Source organism: Rutidosis leptorrhynchoides, chromosome 2 (assembly GCF_046630445.1).
Source record: "Rutidosis leptorrhynchoides isolate AG116_Rl617_1_P2 chromosome 2, CSIRO_AGI_Rlap_v1, whole genome shotgun sequence".
NCBI classification, from domain to species: domain Eukaryota; kingdom Viridiplantae; phylum Streptophyta; class Magnoliopsida; order Asterales; family Asteraceae; genus Rutidosis; species Rutidosis leptorrhynchoides.
The window spans coordinates 411,659,691-411,680,935 of record NC_092334.1 but is presented as its reverse complement, the minus strand read 5'-3'; the positions used below and the strand labels follow the sequence as shown (position 1 = coordinate 411,680,935).

Below are 21,245 nucleotides of genomic sequence, written 5' to 3'. Positions count from 1 at the left end.
CAACATCAATCGCAACTACAACAAACGGCACAACAACAACAACAACAACAACAACAGCAACTACAACAATCATCCCAACAACAATAATAACCGCAACAACAACAACAATCAGAAGCAGCTATGCCAAAGGTGTGAAAAGAATCACTCGGGGTTCTGCACTAAATTTTGCAACAAGTGTAAAAGAAATGGTCATAGCGCGGCGAAGTGTGAGGTCTACGGACCAGGGGTTAATAGAACGAAAGGAACAAATGGTGTCGGAACGAGTAATGGCGGAGCAAGTAGTGTCGGAGCAAGTTATGCCAATGTAGTTTGTTATAAATGTGGAAAACCAGGCCACATTATTAGAAATTGCCCGAACCAGGAGAACACGAATGGACAAGGCCGTGGAAGAGTTTTCAATATTAATGCGGTAGAGGCACAGGAAGACCCGGAGCTTGTTACGGGTACGTTTCTTATTGACAATAAATCTGCTTACGTTTTATTTGATTCGGGTGCGGATAGAAGCTATATGAGTAGAGATTTTTGTGCTAAATTAAGTTGTCCATTGACGCCTTTGGATAGTAAATTTTTACTCGAATTAGCAAATGGTAAATTAATTTCAGCAGATAATATATGTCGGAATCGAGAAATTAAACTGGTTAGCGAAACATTTAAGATTGATTTGATACCAGTAGAGTTAGGGAGTTTTGATGTGATAATCGGTATGGACTGGTTGAAAGAAGTGAAAGCGGAGATCGTTTGTTACAAAAATGCAATTCGCATTATACGAGAAAAAGGAAAACCCTTAATGGTGTACGGAGAAAAGGGCAACACGAAGCTACATCTTATTAGTAATTTGAAGGCACAAAAACTAATAAGAAAAGGTTGCTATGCTGTTCTAGCACACGTCGAGAAAGTACAAACTGAAGAAAAGAGCATCAATGATGTTCCCATTGCAAAAGAATTTCCCGATGTATTTCCGAAAGAATTACCGGGATTACCCCCACATCGACCCGTTGAATTTCAAATAGATCTTGTACCAGGAGCTGCACCAATAGCTCGTGCACCTTACAGACTCGCACCCAGCAAGATGAAAGAACTGCAAAGCCAATTACAAGAACTTTTAGAGCGTGGTTTCATTCGACCAAGCACATCACCGTGGGGAGCTCCTGTTTTGTTTGTCAAGAAGAAAGATGGTACATTCAGGTTGTGTATCGACTATCGAGAGTTGAACAAACTTACCATCAAGAACCGCTACCCACTACTGAGAATCGACGACTTATTTGATCAACTACAAGGCTCGTCTGTTTATTCAAAGATTGACTTACGTTCCGGGTATCATCAAATGCGGGTGAAAGAAGATGATATTCCAAAGACTGCTTTCAGAACACGTTACGGTCATTACGAGTTTATGGTCATGCCGTTTGGTTTAACTAATGCACCAGCTGTGTTCATGGACCTTATGAACCGAGTGTGTGGACCATACCTTGACAAGTTTGTCATTGTTTTCATTGATGACATACTTATTTACTCAAAGAATGACCAAGAACACGGTGAACATTTGAGAAAGGTGTTAGAAGTATTGAGGAAGGAAGAATTGTACGCTAAGTTTTCAAAGTGTGCATTTTGGTTGGAAGAAGTTCAATTCCTCGGTCACATAGTGAACAAAGAAGGTATTAAGGTGGATCCGGCAAAGATAGAAACTGTTGAAAAGTGGGAAACCCCGAAAACTCCGAAACACATACGCCAGTTTTTAGGACTAGCTGGTTACTACAGAAGGTTCATCCAAGACTTTTCCAGAATAGCAAAACCCTTGACTGCATTAACGCATAAAGGGAAGAAATTTGAATGGAATGATGAACAAGAGAAAGCGTTTCAGTTATTGAAGAAAAAGTTAACTACGGCACCTATATTGTCATTGCCTGAAGGGAATGATGATTTTGTGATTTATTGTGATGCATCAAAGCAAGGTCTCGGTTGTGTATTAATGCAACGAACGAAGGTGATTGCTTATGCGTCTAGACAATTGAAGATTCACGAACAAAATTATACGACGCATGACTTGGAATTAGGCGCGGTTGTTTTTGCATTAAAGACTTGGAGGCACTACTTATATGGGGTCAAAAGTATTATATATACCGACCACAAAAGTCTTCAACACATATTTAATCAGAAACAACTGAATATGAGGCAGCGTAGGTGGATTGAATTATTGAATGATTACGACTTTGAGATTCGTTACCACCCGGGGAAGGCAAATGTGGTAGCCGATGCCTTGAGCAGGAAGGACAGAGAACCCATTCGAGTAAAATCTATGAATATAATGATTCATAATAACATTACTACTCAAATAAAGGAGGCGCAACAAGGAGTTTTAAAAGAGGGAAATTTAAAGGATGAAATACCCAAAGGATCGGAGAAGCATCTTAATATTCGGGAAGACGGAACCCGGTATAGGGCTGAAAGGATTTGGGTACCAAAATTTGGAGATATGAGAGAAATGGTACTTAGAGAAGCTCATAAAACCAGATACTCAATACATCCTGGAACGGGGAAGATGTACAAGGATCTCAAGAAACATTTTTGGTGGCCGGGTATGAAAGCCGATGTTGCTAAATACGTAGGAGAATGTTTGACGTGTTCTAAGGTCAAAGCTGAGCATCAGAAACCATCAGGTCTACTTCAACAACCCGAAATCCCGGAATGGAAATGGGAAAACATTACCATGGATTTCATCACTAAATTGCCAAGGACTGCAAGTGGTTTTGATACTATTTGGGTAATAGTTGATCGTCTCACTAAATCAGCACACTTCCTACCAATAAGAGAAGATGACAAGATGGAGAAGTTAGCACGACTGTATTTGAAGGAAGTCGTCTCCAGACATGGAATACCAATCTCTATTATCTCTGATAGAGATGGTAGATTTATTTCAAGATTCTGGCAGATATTACAGCAAGCATTAGGAACTCGTCTAGACATGAGTACTGCCTATCATCCACAAACTGATGGGCAGAGCGAAAGGACGATACAAACGCTTGAAGACATGCTACGAGCATGTGTTATTGATTTCAGAAACAGTTGGGATCGACATCTACCGTTAGCAGAATTTTCCTACAACAACAGCTACCATTCAAGCATTGAGATGGCGCCGTTTGAAGCACTTTATGGTAGAAAGTACAGGTCTCCGATTTGTTGGAGTGAAGTGGGGGATAGACAGATTACGGGTCCGGAGATTATACAAGAAACTACCGAGAAGATCATCCAAATTCAACAACGGTTGAAAACCGCCCAAAGTCGACAAAAGAGCTACGCTGACATTAAAAGAAAAGATATAGAATTTGAAATTGGAGAGATGGTCATGCTTAAAGTTGCACCTTGGAAAGGCGTTGTTCGATTTGGTAAACGAGGGAAATTAAATCCAAGGTATATTGGACCATTCAAGATTATTGATCGTGTCGGATCAGTAGCTTACCGACTAGAGTTACCTCAACAACTCGCGGCTGTACATAACACTTTCCACGTCTCGAATTTAAAGAAATGTTTTGCTAAAGAAGATCTCACTATTCCGTTAGATGAAATCCAAATCAACGAAAAACTTCAATTCATCGAAGAACCCGTCGAAATAATGGATCGTGAGGTTAAAAGACTTAAGCAAAACAAGATACCAATTGTTAAGGTTCGATGGAATGCTCGTAGAGGACCCGAGTTCACCTGGGAGCGTGAAGATCAGATGAAAAAGAAATACCCGCATCTATTACCAGAAGGTTCGTCAACACCTTCAACAGCTTAAAATTTCGGGACGAAATTTATTTAACGGGTAGGTACTGTAGTGACCCGAACTTTTCCATGTTTATATATATTAATTGAGATTGATATTTACATGATTAAATGTTTCCAACATGTTAACCAATCAAACTTGTTAAGACTTGATTAATTGAAATATGTTTCATATAGACAATTGACCACCCAAGTTGATCGGTGATTCACGAACGTTAAAACTTGTAAAAACTATATGATGACATATATATGGATATATATATATATATAGTTAACATGATACTATGATAAGAAAACATATCATAAAGTATATTAACAATGAACTACATAAGTAAAAACAAGACTACTAACTTAATGATTTTTAAACGAGACATATATGTAACGATTATCGTTGTAAAGACATTTAATGTATATATATCATATTAAGAGATATTCATACATGATAATATCATGATAATATAATAATTTAAAATCTCATTTGATATTATAAACATTGGGTTAACAACATTTAACAAGATCGTTAACCTAAAGGTTTCAAAACAACACTTACATGTAACGACTAACGATGACTTAACGACTCAGTTAAAATGTATATACATGTAGTGTTTTAATATGTATTTATACACTTTTGAAAGACTTCAATACACTTATCAAAATACTTCTACTTAACAAAAATGCTTACAATTACATCCTCGTTCAGTTTCATCAACAATTCTACTCGTATGCACCCGTATTCGTACTCGTACAATACACAGCTTTTAGATGTATGTACTATTGGTATATATACTCCAATGATCAGCTCTTAGCAGCCCATGTGAGTCACCTAACACATGTGGGAACCATCATTTGGCAACTAGCATGAAATATCTCATAAAATTACAAAAATATGAGTAATCATTCATGACTTATTTACATGAAAACAAAATTACATATCCTTTATATCTAATCCATACACCAACGACCAAAAACACCTACAAACACTTTCATTCTTCAATTTTCTTCATCTAATTGATCTCTCTCAAGTTCTATCTTCAAGTTCTAAGTGTTCTTTATAAATTTCAAAAGTTCTAGTTTCATAAAATCAAGAATACTTTCAAGTTTGCTAGCTCACTTCCAATCTTGTAAGGTGATCATCCAACCTCAAGAAATCTTTGTTTCTTACAGTAGGTTATCATTCTAATACAAGGTAATAATCATATTCAAACTTTGGTTCAATTTCTATAACTATAACAATCTTATTTCAAGTGATGATCTTACTTGAACTTGTTTTCGTGTCATGATTCTGCTTCAAGAACTTCGAGCCATCCAAGGATCCATTGAAGCTAGATCCATTTTTCTCTTTTCCAGTAGGTTTATCCAAGGAAATTAAGGTAGTAATGATGTTCATAACATCATTCGATTCATACATATAAAGCTATCTTATTCGAAGGTTTAAACTTGTAATCACTAGAACATAGTTTAGTTAATTCTAAACTTGTTCGCAAACAAAAGTTAATCCTTCTAACTTGACTTTTAAAATCAACTAAACACATGTTCTATATCTATATGATATGCTAACTTAATGATTTAAAACCTGGAAACACGAAAAACACCGTAAAACCGAATTTACGCCGTCGTAGTAACACCGCGGGCTGTTTTGGGTTAGTTAATTAAAAACTATGATAAACTTTGATTTAAAAGTTGTTATTCTGAGAAAATGATTTTTATTATGAACATGAAACTATATCCAAAAATTATGGTTAAACTCAAAGTGGAAGTATGTTTTCTAAAATGGTCATCTAGACGTCGTTCTTTCGACTGAAATGACTATCTTTACAAAAATGACTTGTAACTTATTTTTCCGACTATAAACCTATACTTTTTCTGTTTAGATTCATAAAATAGAGTTCAATATGAAACCATAGCAATTTTATTCACTCAAAACGGATTTAAAATGAAGAAGTTATGGGTAAAACAAGATTGGATAATTTTTCTCATTTTAGCTACGTGAAAATTGGTAACAAATCTATTCCAACCATAACTTAATCAACTTGTATTGTATATTATGTAATCTTGAGATACCATAGACACGTATACAATGTTTCGACCTATCATGTCGACACATCTATATATATTTCGGAACAACCATAGACACTCTATATGTGAATGTTGGAGTTAGCTATACAGGGTTGAGGTTGATTCCAAAATATATATAGTTTGAGTTGTGATCAATACTGAGATACGTATACACTGGGTCGTGGATTGATTCAAGATAATATTTATCGATTTATTTCTGTACATCTAACTGTGGACAACTAGTTATAGGTTACTAACGAGGACAGCTGACTTAATAAACTTAAAACATCAAAATATATTAAAAATGTTGTAAATATATTTTGAACATACTTTAATATATATGTATATATTGTTATAGGTTCGTGAATCAACAGTGGCCAAGTCTTACTTTCCGACGAAGTAAAAATCTGTGAAAGTGAGTTATAGTCCCACTTTTAAAATCTAATATTTTTGGGATGAGAATACATGCAGGTTTTATAAATGATTTACAAAATAGACACAAGTACGTGAAACTACATTCTATGGTTGAATTATCGAAATCGAATATGCCCCTTTTTATTAAGTCTGGTAATCTAAGAATTAGGGAACAGACACCCTAATTGACGCGAATCCTAAAGATAGATCTATTGGGCCTAACAAACCCCATCCAAAGTACGTGATGCTTTAGTACTTCGAAATTTATATCATATCCGAAGGGTGTCCCGGAATGATGGGGATATTCTTATATATGCATCTTGTTATTGTCGGTTACCAGGTGTTCACCATATGAATGATTTTTATCTCTATGTATGGGATGTGTATTGAAATATGAAATCTTGTGGTCTATTGTTACGATTTGATATATATAGGTTAAACCTATAACTCACCAACATTTTTGTTGACGTTTAAAGCATGTTTATTCTCAGGTGAATATTAAGAGCTTCCGCTGTCGCATACTTAAATAAGGACGAGATTTGGAGTCCATGCTTGTATGATATTATGTAAAAACTGCATTCAAGAAACTTATTTTGTTGTAACATATTTGTATTGTAAACCATTATGTAATGGTCGTGTGTAAACAGGATATTTTAGATTATCATTATTTGATAATCTACGTAAAGCTTTTTAAACCTTTATTGATGAAATAAAGGTTATGGTTTGTTTTAAAATGAATGCAGTCTTTGAAAAACGTCTCATATAGAGGTCAAAACCTCGCAACGAAATCAATTAATATGGAACGTTTTTAATCAATAAGAACGGGACATTTCACCATTTCTCTTGAAATATCAATATCAATATTTCTTCTCTCTTTCTTCTCTTTTTTTCTCTCTTTGTTCTTATAACCATTAAAGATAGTTATAAGCCTACTGAATTATAACACGTTATCAGCACGAAGAGCTTAGTGTAATCAAAGGATATCTCAAACGATCACGAGTCACTAATCAAGGTATGAAATTATTAATAATTTTCAGACTCGGACATATCAAATTTTGGACTACTAACATTTTGAACTACTAATTTTTTATTAAGTTCTTAGTGCATTTGTATTGTTCTTATTATATGGTTGGCTCTGCCACCTAAATTATATATGGTCGACACTGTCGCCTAACTATCATTTATGTTTACTAACTTTTATTAACTTCACTAACATTTATATTTATGTTATTTAAGTTATATATGGTCGGTTATACCACCTGAATTATATTTATGTAATCTAACTTTTATTAACTTCACTAACATTTATATTTATGTTATTTAAGTTATATATGGTCGGTTATACCGCCTGAATTATATTTTCTGTAATCTAACTCCTATTAACTTCACTAACATTTATATTAATGTTATTTAAGTTATATATGGTCGGTTATACCGCCTGAATTATATTTTCTGTAATCTAACTCTTATTAACTTCACTAACATTTATATTTATGTTAATAAGACCTCATGATTGTACGCAACACGTCATTTGACAACACGGTACTTTATGTACGCAACACGTCATTTGACAACATTGTACCATGGGTCGAGATTAATTCCGATCAATACGAATACGACGGGGTCTTTATATGTTATCTAACATTTATGATTACTTATGCAATTAATCATTATTTATTTCATGCATACTAATGTTTATTCTTAAATTTATAATTTTAAAAGTTAAAATAAAAAATAGTTTGTATTTTTATTAAAAGTAAATCTTAAAAGTTAAAATAAGAAAAATTAGTTTGTACTTTTATTAAAAGTAAATCTTAAAAGTTAAAATACAAAAAGTAGTTTGTATTTTTATTAAAAGTAAATCTTAAAAGTTAAAATAAGAAAAAGTAGTTTGTATTTTTATTAAAAGTATATCTTAAAAGTTAAAGTAAGAAAAAAAAAAGGGGATGGTAAAATGGAATAGTTTTTTGTCAAAAATGAAGTATTGAAAATGAAGTGGTCTCTTTCTATAACTAAAAAAATATATATATACTTTTATCAAATGAATTTTTTTGTGGCCGACAATTTCAAACACGAGTCCGTGTTTAGTTTATCAAGAATATCTCTTGCTTTGGTGAAAGGTCACGATCACGATATCAGGTGTTGTGAAAGAATTAAAAAATTGGTCAAGTGGCCTTTTAAAAACTAGAAAAAAAATTTAAACAAAAAGTTTTTTTTATATATTTATAATTTACGGGTAACGTAAAAAAAAGGAAGTTTTTAAAAAAAAAAAAAACAAAGAAAGAAAGTGTTTAAATGAGTTTTACAGAAAGGGGGAAAGCAAAGTAAAAAAAAAACTTTTTTTCCAAACAAAGGTAAATGAAAGTAGGACTTAATACAAGAAAAAAGTAAACATCTCCTAGACGTAATAAAATCTATCAATGATAAGTATTAGACTTGATGAGCTAAATGTGACAAAAATGTTTCAACATGTCTTATGTTAATTTTCTAAAATAAGTTATTATTATTCCGAGTTTAACACATATACATATGTTAATTAAAAACAACCTTTTTGTTCTTATGTAGTGTTGGGTTGCAATTTTGGTTGTATGCCATAATTCCATCCAGTAGAGTGACAATAGAAAACTTTTGATGATAATCAATAAAAAACTTTTTTCCAAACTTGTCAAATGTTTTGTTAAAAACGTGACCGTTGAAAAAAGGCGGTTGAATAATAAAACTTAAAAAACAAATTATTTTTTTAAGAGTGTGCATCAAAATGGCCCGTTTAATAATGGGGAGTAAAAATATAGTCAAATTGTTTCAACGAACAAGGGTTCAATCGGATGTCTCTTAAAAAAAATCCGCGGGTACGGGTGATGGATCCAATGGATCCGCATCCACGACCCGCGGGTGCTATCCCTAATTGTGACAAGTACAAATCAACTAAAAGTCTAAAAAATAAATGCTCTTATAGGGACCAAATGTTCACAATAATTGCCTAAGCTAGATATGAAACAAATAGTTCATAAAAAAAAAAGGTCGTTGTGCGTTTTCGGGATGATAGCCGAAATACACTTACAAAAGTAGGTCAGCCGTCAATTCTTTATGGCCATATCAACGTAGATCAATAAAATCATTTATGGTTTTGATAAAAGATTAATTAAAAATTAATTGTTTTTTGGTCTTGGATTCTCGGTAACAAAAGCAAAGGTTGTTTTTGGTTGCCACAACAAACAAGACAGAGATTGTTGACTTTTGTTGTTAAACATGGCACAAGTGAACAATAACAATAGATTATTGTTTTTGAAAAGAATAATGATGCGTTAATTTTATTGTATAAAATAAAATTAAAGAAAATGGTTTTCATTGATGACTATGAACAAACGCAAACAAAGTGTTTGTGGTATTTGGTGATTAAAAAAAAGTGCATCTAAAGCTTCTACTGAAAATAATATGCATCTAAAGCTTCTACTGAAAATTAATGTGCAAGGTACAACGTATAACTATATGGTCAAATTCATTTGAGCCTTCGGAGTCACAAGTATATGATGTATATATATATTACTCAATTAACAAAATAGTAAATCTAAATTAATTCATATGAATAGTAAAACGAAATTAATTAATTTACTATTCACATAAAAAAGCGCATATGATAAAAAGCGCATCGCATATGATAAGCGCATATGATAAAAAGCGAATATGATGAAAAGCACAACGCATATGATGAAAATCGCATATGATTAAAAGCGCATATGGTGAAAAACACAGCGCATATGATTAAAAGCGTATATGGTGAAAAGGATATATGATAAAAAAAAAACACATATGGTGATTTATAAAAAAAAAAAAAAAAACACATATGGTGATTAATGGAAAGCACATATGGTGATTAATGAAAAGTATATTGTGAAAAAGAATCACAAATGTTTCTTGAAAGAATTCAAGGTAAGATATATGAACCAATTCATCCATCATGTGAACCATTTTGATATTTCATGGTTCTAATAGACGCATCTAGCGGATGGTCTCATATTTGTATGTTATCAAGCCGTAATATGGCATTTGCAAAGTTTCTTGCACAGATTATTAAATTGAGAACACATTATTCTGATTACACCATTAAAAGGATGAGACTTGATAATGCTGGTGAGTTAACATCTCAAGCATTTAATGATCATTATATATCTACAGGGATTGTTGTTGAACATCCAGTTGCTCATGTGCATACACAAAATTGGTTTAGCTGAATCAATAGATAAACGCTTACAGCTAATAACTAGACAATTGATAATGAGTACAAATCTCTCAATATTTATATGTGGACATGTAAATTTACATGCTGCGACATTAATTCGCATTATACCATGTGGAAGTCGTAAATATTTTCACTTAATACTTGATTTTGGCCAAGAGCCAAATATTTTCTACCTTAAAACATTGGTTGTGCAGTGTATGTTCCAATTGTATCACCACAACACAATAAAATGGTTCTTCAAAGAAAGATGATAATATATTTTGGATATAAAACATCTTCAATCATAAGATATATTGAACCCATGATGGGTGATGTTTTTACAGCACGTTTTGCTGATTGTCATTTTAATAAAACATTGTTCCCTAGATTAGGGGGAGAAATAAAAATAAAAAATAAAATGATGCTTCATGATGTGAACATCAATTAAGGTATATTGAACTCGCACAAAAGAATGTGAAACGAAAGTTCAAAAATAATGCATATGCAAGAACTTGCAAATTAATTACTTTATGCATTTACAGATATAAAAAAGTGACTAAATCATATATACCAGCGATAAATGCTCCAGCTCGAACTGAAATTCCAAAAGCTGGCAATAATGTCACTATTGAGTCTTTGCCACGCATCAAACGTGGAAGATCAATTGGTTCCGAAGATAAAAATCCTCGAAAAAGAAAATCAGCTGATAATGAGGTAAGAGAAAGTGTTCAAGAAGAACCACAAATCAATATTCCTTCTGCAGAGGATATTGATAAATGTAAATACTAAAATTGCGATAAATTATGCAATATTATGGAACCGAAATGAAACTAAAATCTCTATGAGATATTTTCATATAATGTTACAATGACATCATGAATAAAGATGATGATCTGGAACTAAAATCTGTCATTGAATATACAAAATGGACATGATTGAGCTCAATGGAAAGGAGCAATAAGAGCTGAATTAGAATCGCTCGATAAAAGAAAAGTTTTCGGATCAATCGTTATCACTTTTAAAGATGTGAAACGTATGGGATACAAATGAATTTTTATCCGAAAAGAAATGTGCAAATGAAGTTACAAGGCAAAACTAGACTTGTAACTCAATATTTCCCACAAAGACCATAAATGAATTAGGAGGAAAAATTATCCTCCTGTAATGGATACAATTACTTATTAGATACTTAATCAACCTGGTAGTTATTTAAATGCATCTCATGAATGTTGTTACTACTTATCTGTATGGATCACTTAATAGTGATATATATGAATATACCTAAAGGGTTAAGGTATCATAAGCATCTAATGTAAAACCCAAGGGAATATATTCCATTAAATCACAAAGATTTCTAAGTGGGTTTATACAAACGGGACGTATGTGGTATAACCGATTAAATGACTACTTGATAAGAAAAAGGGTATACATATAAACTTATTTTGCACGTATGTTTTATAAAAACAATGTTCGGATATGTGATCGTAGTTGTTTATGTCAATGTTCTTAACATCATATGAACAAATAAAGAGATCTATGAAATCATTCAACTTCTAAAGAATTATTTTGAAATAAAAAATCTTGAAAAAACCAAGTATTGCCTTGGATTGCAAATTGAGCATATGCCTAATGGTCTACTTGTACATCAAACAACTTATACTGAAAAGATTTTAAAACATTTTTTTTTAAAGATAAAGCCAATTGGTTGTTAGATCACTCAATATTGACACTGATCCATTTCATCCCCGTGAAGATCATGAAGATATTAACGGATCAGAAGTTCCATATATTAGTGCAATTGGGACTGTTATGTATCTTACAAATTGTACAAGACCTGACATTTTTTTGCAGTTAATTTGTTGACAAGGTTCAACTCAGCCCTTACAAAAAGACATTGGAATGGGATAAACACATATTTTGATACCCTTGAGAAACTGCTAATTTAAAATTATTTTATTCTAACGTTTCAAAACAAGATTTGGTTGATTATGTATATGCAGGTCATTCATCAAATACTCATAAAGATAAATCTCAAACTCGATATGTATTCCTAAATGGAGGTACCACAAAAATCATGGCGTTCTTAAAACAAACACTTGTTGCAACATAATCAGATCATGACGAAGTGATTGCATTATATGAAACTACTCGAAAATGTGTTTGGTTGAGATCAATGACATAAATCATTATTGATTCTTGTGGACTAGAACGCTATAAAAGACTAACAACTATCTTCACCAACAACTATATATAAAGATAATGCAGCTTGCATAATACAAATGAAAGAAGAGTATCAAAAGTGACTGAACAAAATATAAATACTGACGAGGCGCCAAAGCCATAGACAGTCTTAACGGTCATAAGTTTGATGGAAAAGAATGGTATGTTGGTAAGGCTCAGAAAAGACTACAAAGGAATAGGAATTGAAACAAGGGTTTGAGCAAACCATGAAGGAGACTGTAGACAAATCACAAAGGCTAAACTTGTACATAAAAGATTTAGATGATACAGTTTCAGATGAAAACCTCAGATTCTTCTCATATACTCAAGATCTCGTAAAAGACAACCAGATTAAAATGAGATACGTTCAATCAACAACTCTGCTGATCTTTATACCAAAGCACTGCCAACTGCTATTTTCAGAACACACGTTCATAATATTGGCATGAGACATGTTCAGAAGATGTAACAACTCAGGCGTTGCCTATTTGAGGGGGAGTCAACTCTATGCTGCACTCTTTTTCCCTTAGCTAAAGTTTTATCCCAATGGGTTTTCTTTAGCAAGGTTTTTAACGAGGCAGTAATAGTTATTCTCTAATAAAATTGTCATCCAAGGGGGAGTGTTATAAAATATCTAGATTGTGTTATAAAATATCTAGATTGGATGTTAATTTTATTATTATTATATTTCTTGCATAGTAATATTTTATACTATAAATAGACATGTATGGTAACCATTTAAGGTGTACCATTTCTCTTGAAATATCAATATCAATATTTCTTCTCTCTTTCTTCTCTTTTTTTCTCTCTTTGTTCTTATAACCATTAAAGATAGTTATAAGCCTACTGAATTATAACAATCATATAATAAATTTTTTTTAGACCGGCAAGATTTTTATTAAAGACTATTAAAATGCTACAGCATTACAAAACGACAAAAAGAAATTACAAAGGGCAAGTGTTCCATGCGGGCGCTAACTTACTTCTAGCTATTAACCATTAACCAAGTATACGGAAATATTTTTATGTTATCAAAAATATATCATCTCTTTATAGTCTTGAAGCTGAAGAGGTTATCGTTTTTAAATCTCCAAATCCACCACAATGTTGAAGCAAAGATACACTACAAGCGAGATTTCGATGCGGAGGGAGCTGTGAAGGTATCCAGCCACTCAAACAGGTCGTCAATATCGTCTAAATGCGGCCATTGAATATATATATCATATACTCCGTATTAAATAATAAATGGTTCGTGAATAAGTATCTTAAAAAAAATCATGATCGTGTTTATTCGTTATTCGTTAAGATATTCAAATTATTCGGTGTTTACGTATTTTCATTTGTGAGCATGTACATATATTACCGGGAAAAAATTATTTTAACATGTGAAAATTTAATACGGAGAACAAGAAGGGTGAAATACTGAATGTGTGATAAGTGATCGGGAAGATACTAGATATATAGAATTAATTTATTATTTCAATTATTATGTTGACCATTGTTATGATTAAACTAAGTATTTAAACTGAATTCAATCGATAATCAACCTGAAAGCTTCAATAGATTGGAAGCGATGAAATCGATTACAATATCAATACAAACTGAGATTCAATTACAGAAAATATGAGAGGGAAATGTTGATCACAACACAAATCCAAAAACTAACTAACAGACGGTGAATCGAGCTATTTAACTAAACCTAACAACTAACAGAGTTGTTAAGGTCACGTGCAGAATGCGTGCCAAACCAGCTAGAACCCACGTGCTGCTCACAAGACTTTTGAATTAACAAGACTTTTGTTGACTTCCAATTATCCATAACAATTGCTCCCTCTTCAAATGATTCTTGACCTCAAGAATCCAAATTAAAATCTGGGAATCGTTGCTGGAAGTCTTCAATCACCTCCCAAGTTGCATCATCTGCACTACAATTCTGCCATGGCACCAATAATGAGACCGTAGCTCCATTGCCTTTCTTTGTAAGACGTCGATCTAAAATTTTAGCAGGTTCAACTATAAGCAAATCATCCTGGTTAACTGTTGGAATCTTGCTCATTTCCACAGGTGGACTGCCGTTGTGTAACTTTAACTGTGAAACATGAAAAACTGGGTGGATTCTTGAATTGTGTGGTAGCTGCAACTGATAAGCCACCTGGCCCACTTGTTTAACCACTTCAAATGGCCCATAATACTTCTGAGATAACTTGTTGAAAGTGTTACCCCTTAAGGTGAGCTGCCTATATGGTTGCAACTTAACATAAACCCAATTACCTACCACAAATGATCTCTCAGTCCTCTTCTTGTCTGCATAACACTTCATTCTATCTTGTGCTCTTGTCAAATGGTATTTGAGCATACTCATTGCCTCTTATCTTGCCAACAGAGATCTTTCAACCAAGTCAACCTTACTAGCTCCTTTGTTATAATTGACCACATCTTTAGGACTTTGGCCATACAAAACTTCAAAAGGAGTAGTGCCAATAGCTGTATGGAAATGGGTGTTATACCAATACTCAGCATGTGACAACCAATTGGCCCAATCTTTTGGTTTCTCCCCAGTCATACATCTTAAGTAACACTCCACACTCTTGTTGACTATTTCAGTCTGACCATCAGTTTGAGGATGGTAGGCTGTGGATAAATGAAGCTCGGCCTTTAGTTGCCTGAATAGCTCCTGCCAAAACAAGCTCAAAAATACCTTATCCTTGTCACTCACTATTGTTTCTGGCAACCCATGAAGCTTATACACATTGTCAATGAAAACAGTTGCAATTTGATGAGCTGTAAATGGATGTTTTAAAGCAATAAAGTGACTATATTTGCTCAGCCTATCAACCTCTACCAAAATAACTGTTTTCCCATTAGAAGATGGTAATCCCTCTATGAAGTCCATGGATATTTCTGCCCAAACCCTTTTTGGAATAGGTAAAGGCTGCAACAACCCTGGTGACATAGCTAAATCAGGCTTACATTGTTGGCAGATTTGACAAGCCCTCACATATTGTCTGACATCATGCCTTAAACCTTTCCAATAAAAACTTGTTGTTAACCTGTGGATAGTGCCATGTACCCAAAAATGGCCACCAACTGAATCATCATGGAAATGGTGTATCAGCTCAGTCCTTAAAGCACTATCAGCTCCTACCACCAACTTGTTCTTCCTCCATAACTTGCCATCTTTCCACAAATAATGTTTGGATTGAATTTCTTTATTTTGCAATTTAGATATGAATTGTTACATATCCATATCTTGAGTAACACTGTCTATCACCCTAGCTTCCATATTGCTAGAAATACTTAAAATATGAATCTGAAATAGTTGACCACCATACATTCTTCTAGACAATGCATCTGCTCCCATATTTTCATTCCCCTTTTTGTAACAAATTTCATAATCAAAACCCATAAGCTTGGGCAACCACTTCATCTGTGTAGGTGTTGTAATCCTTTGGTCCAAGAGGTACTTTAGACTCACATGATCAGTTTTTATCTTAAAGTGATTGTCTAACAAATACCCTCTCCATTTATCTAAAGCTATAATGACTGCCAGAAATTCCTTCTCATAAGTGGACAAGGATTGGTGCCTAGGAGCTAGGGTTTTACTCAAATAAGCTATAGGGTGGCCATCTTGCTGTAAAATGGCACCAATTCCCACCCCTGATGCATCAGTCTCAATAGTGAACTATTTTGTAAAGTCTGGCAACTGTAGCACAGGTGAGGTTTGCAATGCTAACTTTAACTTTTCAAAGGCAAGTGTTGCCTCTTCATCCCACAGAAAAGCATTTTTCTTAAGTAACCTAGTCAATGGTTGAGCAATTGAGGCATAATCCTTAACAAACCTTCTATAATACCCTGTGAGCCCTAAGAAACCCCTTAATTGTTTCAAATTCTTAGGGATTGGCCAAGTGGTTATTGCCTTTATTTTTGAAGGTGCGGTACTGACCCCCTGTTCAGTGATCACATGCCCTAAATACTCCACACTTTGGGTTGCAAAAACACACTTACTCTGCTAAGCAAACAACACATGTTCCCTCATGGTTTGTAAAATCACCCTTAAGTGTTGTATATGCTCAGACAAGCTATTACTATACACCAATATGTCATCAAAAAATACAAGTGTAAATTTCCTTAAAAAGGGCTTGAATACCTCATTCATTAGGGCTTGAAATGTGGAGGGTGCATTAGTGAGACCAAAGGGCATGACCAAAAATTCATAATGACCCTCATGTGTCTTGAATGCAGTCTTGGCAATATCATCCTCATACATCCTGATTTGATGGTATCCTGACCTCAAGTCCAGTTTTGAAAATACTTTAGATCCCACCAATTCATCTATCAGTTCCTCTATTATAGGAATGGGAAATTTATCTTTGATTGTTTGCTTATTTAAAGCCCTGTAATCCACACACATCCTTTTTCTTCACCATAACAATGGGTGCTGCATATGGACTTTGACTTGACCTTATGACTCCAAATTCTAGCAACTCATTCACCATTGCTTCAATGGCATCCTTCTGGTTTGGTGGATGTCTGTAAGGTCGGATGTTGATTGGTTGTGTACCTTCTTTTAAAGGAATTTTGTGATCCTTTAATCTTTGAGGTGGTAGCTGTTTAGGTACAGCAAACACATCTGCAAACTCATTCAATAAGGTTGTGATTTCAGCTGGTACTTGTGAATTTGAGGTTAGTGAAATGTTACTAAACTCACAATCACTAGTAGGGTATACACATAGCATCATAGAGGACAAGTGAGCTTGTGGCATTCTTTTTGCTTCCAACCATTGTAATTCAGATTTCCTTGTACCTCTTAACTGCACTCTACTACCCCTATACTTGAAAGACATTTTGAGCTCCTCAAAATTCCACTGAATATCACCTAATGTCTGTAACCACTGAACTCCCAATACCATTTCACTCCCTCCTAGTGGAATAAGTGCCATGTCACTAGAGAAGGTTGCACTATTAATAGTCCAAACCACCTTATCCCAACTGGTTGAGGTTAAAAGCTTATTACCTCCTGGCACATTAACCTGCATGGGTGCCATCTTGCTCAACCTACACCCTAACTTCTTTGCAGTTTCATAATCAAGGAAATTATGTATACTGCCAGAATCTATAACTATGTGGACCTTATACTTATTCACCTTGCCACTAACCCGCATGGTTTGATAGTTATTGGTTCCTGTGAGTGCATTTAAGGACAAGTGTGGCTGTGCAAATGACTCATATTCTGTCACTTCAGTAACAACTGCTTCATTACTATCATCAGTAGGTACCACCACCTCTTCTACATCTTCATTGGCCAAAACTTCTAATGAGTACAATTGACCATTACATTTGTGGTTTGGTGAGTACTTTTCATCACAATAAAAACACAGGTGTTTTGCCCTTTTTTCCTCAATTTCTTTTTAACTTCTTATTCACCCTAGAACTAGCATTGTAAGGCACTGCAGGTAAGGCTAATTGTGTACTTGAAGGTGGCAGACTAACAGTTTGAGTTGCAGCAGGGGTGTACACATTAGCTCTAATGTTGTAAACAGTTCTAGGAGCAGGTAATAAGGGAGTATACCTTTTCTTGGCCACTGCTATAGTATCTTCTTGTAATTTGGCCAAAGAATAAGCATCTTCCAAGCTAGTAGGCCTAAACATCCTAACATTGAGCTCAATTTCCTTCTGCAGACCTGCCAAAAATAAACTAATAGCCTGTTGAACACTAATGTCCACCTTATTCAGAAGTTGCTCAAATTCATCATAATAAGCCTCAACTGTTCCAGTTTGCCTCAAATGTTTAAGTTCAGCCAATGGATCTTCCACTGTAGTACCAAAACGTTTTGAAACAGCTTCAACATAAACATTTCAATCGATCACTTCACCATGTATCCTTGTGTATTGTTGATGCCAATTGAGAGCCTTCTTATACATGTGAATAGAAGCAATTCGAACCTTATCATCATCTTCAACCCTATCTACTGTAAAAAACTGATTACAGCGATATATCCATCCTCTGACGTCATCACCGTCGAATTTGGGAAAATCGAGTTTAGTGACTCTTGATAGCTGCATCGGACGATTGTGAATCACTTCACCATTACGCAATCGTTGCATATCATTAGAGAGATACTGTTGTTGTGTAACTACGCCATCAATGCGTCCATTCAATTGATGAATCGATTGAGTCAATTCCACAATTGAAGTTCTAATGGCGTCTAATTTATTGTCGTCGCTGCCGCCGGCGGTGTTCCGTGTTGCCATAACCATACCTGAATCAATTGATCAATTGGTCACAGGAATCGAGTCGTGAGCTCTGATACCACTGTTATGATTAAACTAAGTATTTAAACTGAATTCAATCGATAATCAACCTGAAAGCTTCAATAGATTGGAAGCGATGAAATTGATTACAATATCAATACAAACTGAGATTCAATTACAGAAAATATGCGAGGGAAATGTTGATAACAACACAAATCCAAAAACTGACTAACAGACGGTTAATCGAGCTATTTAACTAAACCTAACAACTAACAGAGTTGTTAAGGTCACGTACAGAAAGCGTGCCAAACTAGCTGGAACCCACGTGTTGCTCACAAGACTTTTGAATTAACAAGACTTTTGTTGACTTCCAATTATCCATAACAACCATATGCTTCAATTCAATCATAATTCATATGCGACATGGACGCCTCTTGATCATAACGACGACTGAAAATTAACCCTTACATACTAAATTTGGTGGGAATATTTGTAGCTTTAGTTATATCGGATTGTAGTTTTAAGTTTCTAAATTTGGTGGGAATATTTGTAGTTTTAGTTATATCGGATTGTAGTTTTGAGTTTGCGTTCACATTACAAACGGCGCCTCAACTTCGGTTATATTTACACAACGACCCCTTAAGTTTACACTTTCTCAGGGGTTAAAAGTGTAAATATATAATTTTATTAAAATAAAAGAAACTAATTCCACCCGAATTTATAACGAGCCCTATCTTCTCGCTCGGTGCGAGTTAAATTCTTTCGAGACCACCGTTCAATTACAAAAAATTGGTGGGAATGTTTGTAGTGTTAGTTATATGGGATTGTAGTTATGAGTTTGCGTTCACATTACAAACGGCCCCTTAACTTCGGTTATATTTACACAACGACCCCTTAAGTTTACACTTTCTCAGGAGTTAAAAGTGCAAATATATAATTTTATTAAAATAAAAGAAACTAATTCCACCCGAATATATAACGGGCCCTATCTTCTAGCTCGGTGCGAGTTGAATTTTTTCGAGACCACCGTTCAATTACAAAAAATCTTACGAACCCAACAGGACTAACTATACGCGAAACGGACAATTTTAAAAAAAAAACGCTAAACACAACGACAACCCGTATCTTCCCGCTCGCCACGAGTTAACTTTTTCGATGGCAGCGTCAGATTCGAAATAATTTTATGAACAAAACGAAACTAACCACGTTCAAAACGGACACTTTTTAAAAAATGCTTAACACAACGACAGCCCGTATATTTCTGCTCGTCGCGAGTTAAATTTTTCCGACAACACCGTTACACTCGAAAAAATTTATTGAACAAAACAAAACTAACTACGTTCGAAACATATACATTTTAAAAAACGCTTAACACAACGACATCTAAAACGGCGCTTAATACATGGGCCGTGTTCCCCTCTGTAAATAGACAACGCTACGTTAAATATGAATACGCAGTCCGAAAGCCCCCGCCGCAAAGCGCGGGCCGATCCGGACTAGTTTTCACATAAATTTAGTGAAATATATAAATATTGATATCAAACATAAATAATAATGAAAGTCATTACTCCTATTAAACTATTAATATTAATTTGTACTGTAATTAATTTCGTTTAGTTTATTCACTTATCTCTAGCAAGTATAAACGTAGTTTTAAGGACTAGATCTAATATTGACTTAATTGAAGATAAACCCAACACGCTCCCTCACATCGAGGCACAGACACTGGGCTCCCAACATCACACATTTAGCTCTGATATGACAAAGAGTTTTTAATAGACTTATGCCCAATTCAACCCATCGAGTCGCAGATAACTAGACTCCCAACATCACACATTTAGCTCTGATATCATAGAGTTTTTAATAAACTTGAGCTCAATTCAACTCCAAAAGTGAACTCACGGGGGTGAGGAACTCAAGCTATTATAAGCATTGTAATTAGGGCCGTGCTTGCCTATGGGCAGCATGGACAATGGCCCAGCGCACCATAAAAATAAGGGGCACCATTTTTCTGTATCTCTTTTAAAATACTAGCTGTTATGATAAAGACATAAAGTGGATGACAAACTATGTTCATGATCACGGGTGTATTATTATTTTACCTAACTGCACAGTAAAATTTATAGTATAAATATAGGATCAAATGTAATGAGTTTTTGCACCATTCACTTCAATATGATTTATTACTCTCTCCTTTCTCTTTAATATCAGCAGTCCATAACCAAGAGTCAGATCACTAAAGGTAGTTATAAACTCTTAAATTATAACACGTTATCAGCACGATTATCTCAACATTTATACTAAATATGGTTGGCCCTGCCACCTA

General features: G+C 34.3%; 2 protein-coding genes across 2 annotated transcripts; both read right to left on the bottom strand.

Annotated features, from left to right (window-relative positions):
• Positions 1-14,519: 14,519 nt before the first annotated feature.
• LOC139889148 (uncharacterized) lies at positions 14,520-15,029 on the bottom strand. The gene has a single exon (XM_071872114.1). The coding sequence runs from the start codon at positions 15,027-15,029 to the stop codon at positions 14,520-14,522; it is 510 nt and encodes a 169-aa protein (XP_071728215.1).
• Positions 15,030-15,035: 6 nt separating this feature from the next.
• On the bottom strand, positions 15,036-18,919 carry LOC139889147 (uncharacterized). Its single transcript, XM_071872113.1, has 7 exons — positions 18,541-18,919; positions 18,092-18,480; positions 17,077-18,021; positions 16,380-16,673; positions 16,143-16,298; positions 15,965-16,040; positions 15,036-15,874 (listed from the first exon to the last, which is right to left on the bottom strand). The coding sequence occupies exons 1-7, from the start codon at positions 18,917-18,919 to the stop codon at positions 15,036-15,038; spliced, it is 3,078 nt and encodes a 1,025-aa protein (XP_071728214.1).
• Between the last annotated feature and the right edge of the window lie 2,326 nt (positions 18,920-21,245).

Coding starts and splice junctions, on each gene's coding strand:
- LOC139889147 (XM_071872113.1), bottom strand. CDS start 18,919: ATGGCAACACGGAACACCGCCGGCGGCAGCGACGACAATAAATTAGAC. Junction 16,674..17,076: donor TTATGGTGAAGAAAAAGGAT/GTGTGTGGATTA, acceptor TTTGCTTAGCAG/AGTAAGTGTGTTTTTGCAAC. Junction 16,299..16,379: donor TAGCATTGCAAACCTCACCT/GTGCTACAGTTG, acceptor GCCATTTTACAG/CAAGATGGCCACCCTATAGC.
- LOC139889148 (XM_071872114.1), bottom strand. CDS start 15,029: ATGAGTATGCTCAAATACCATTTGACAAGAGCACAAGATAGAATGAAG.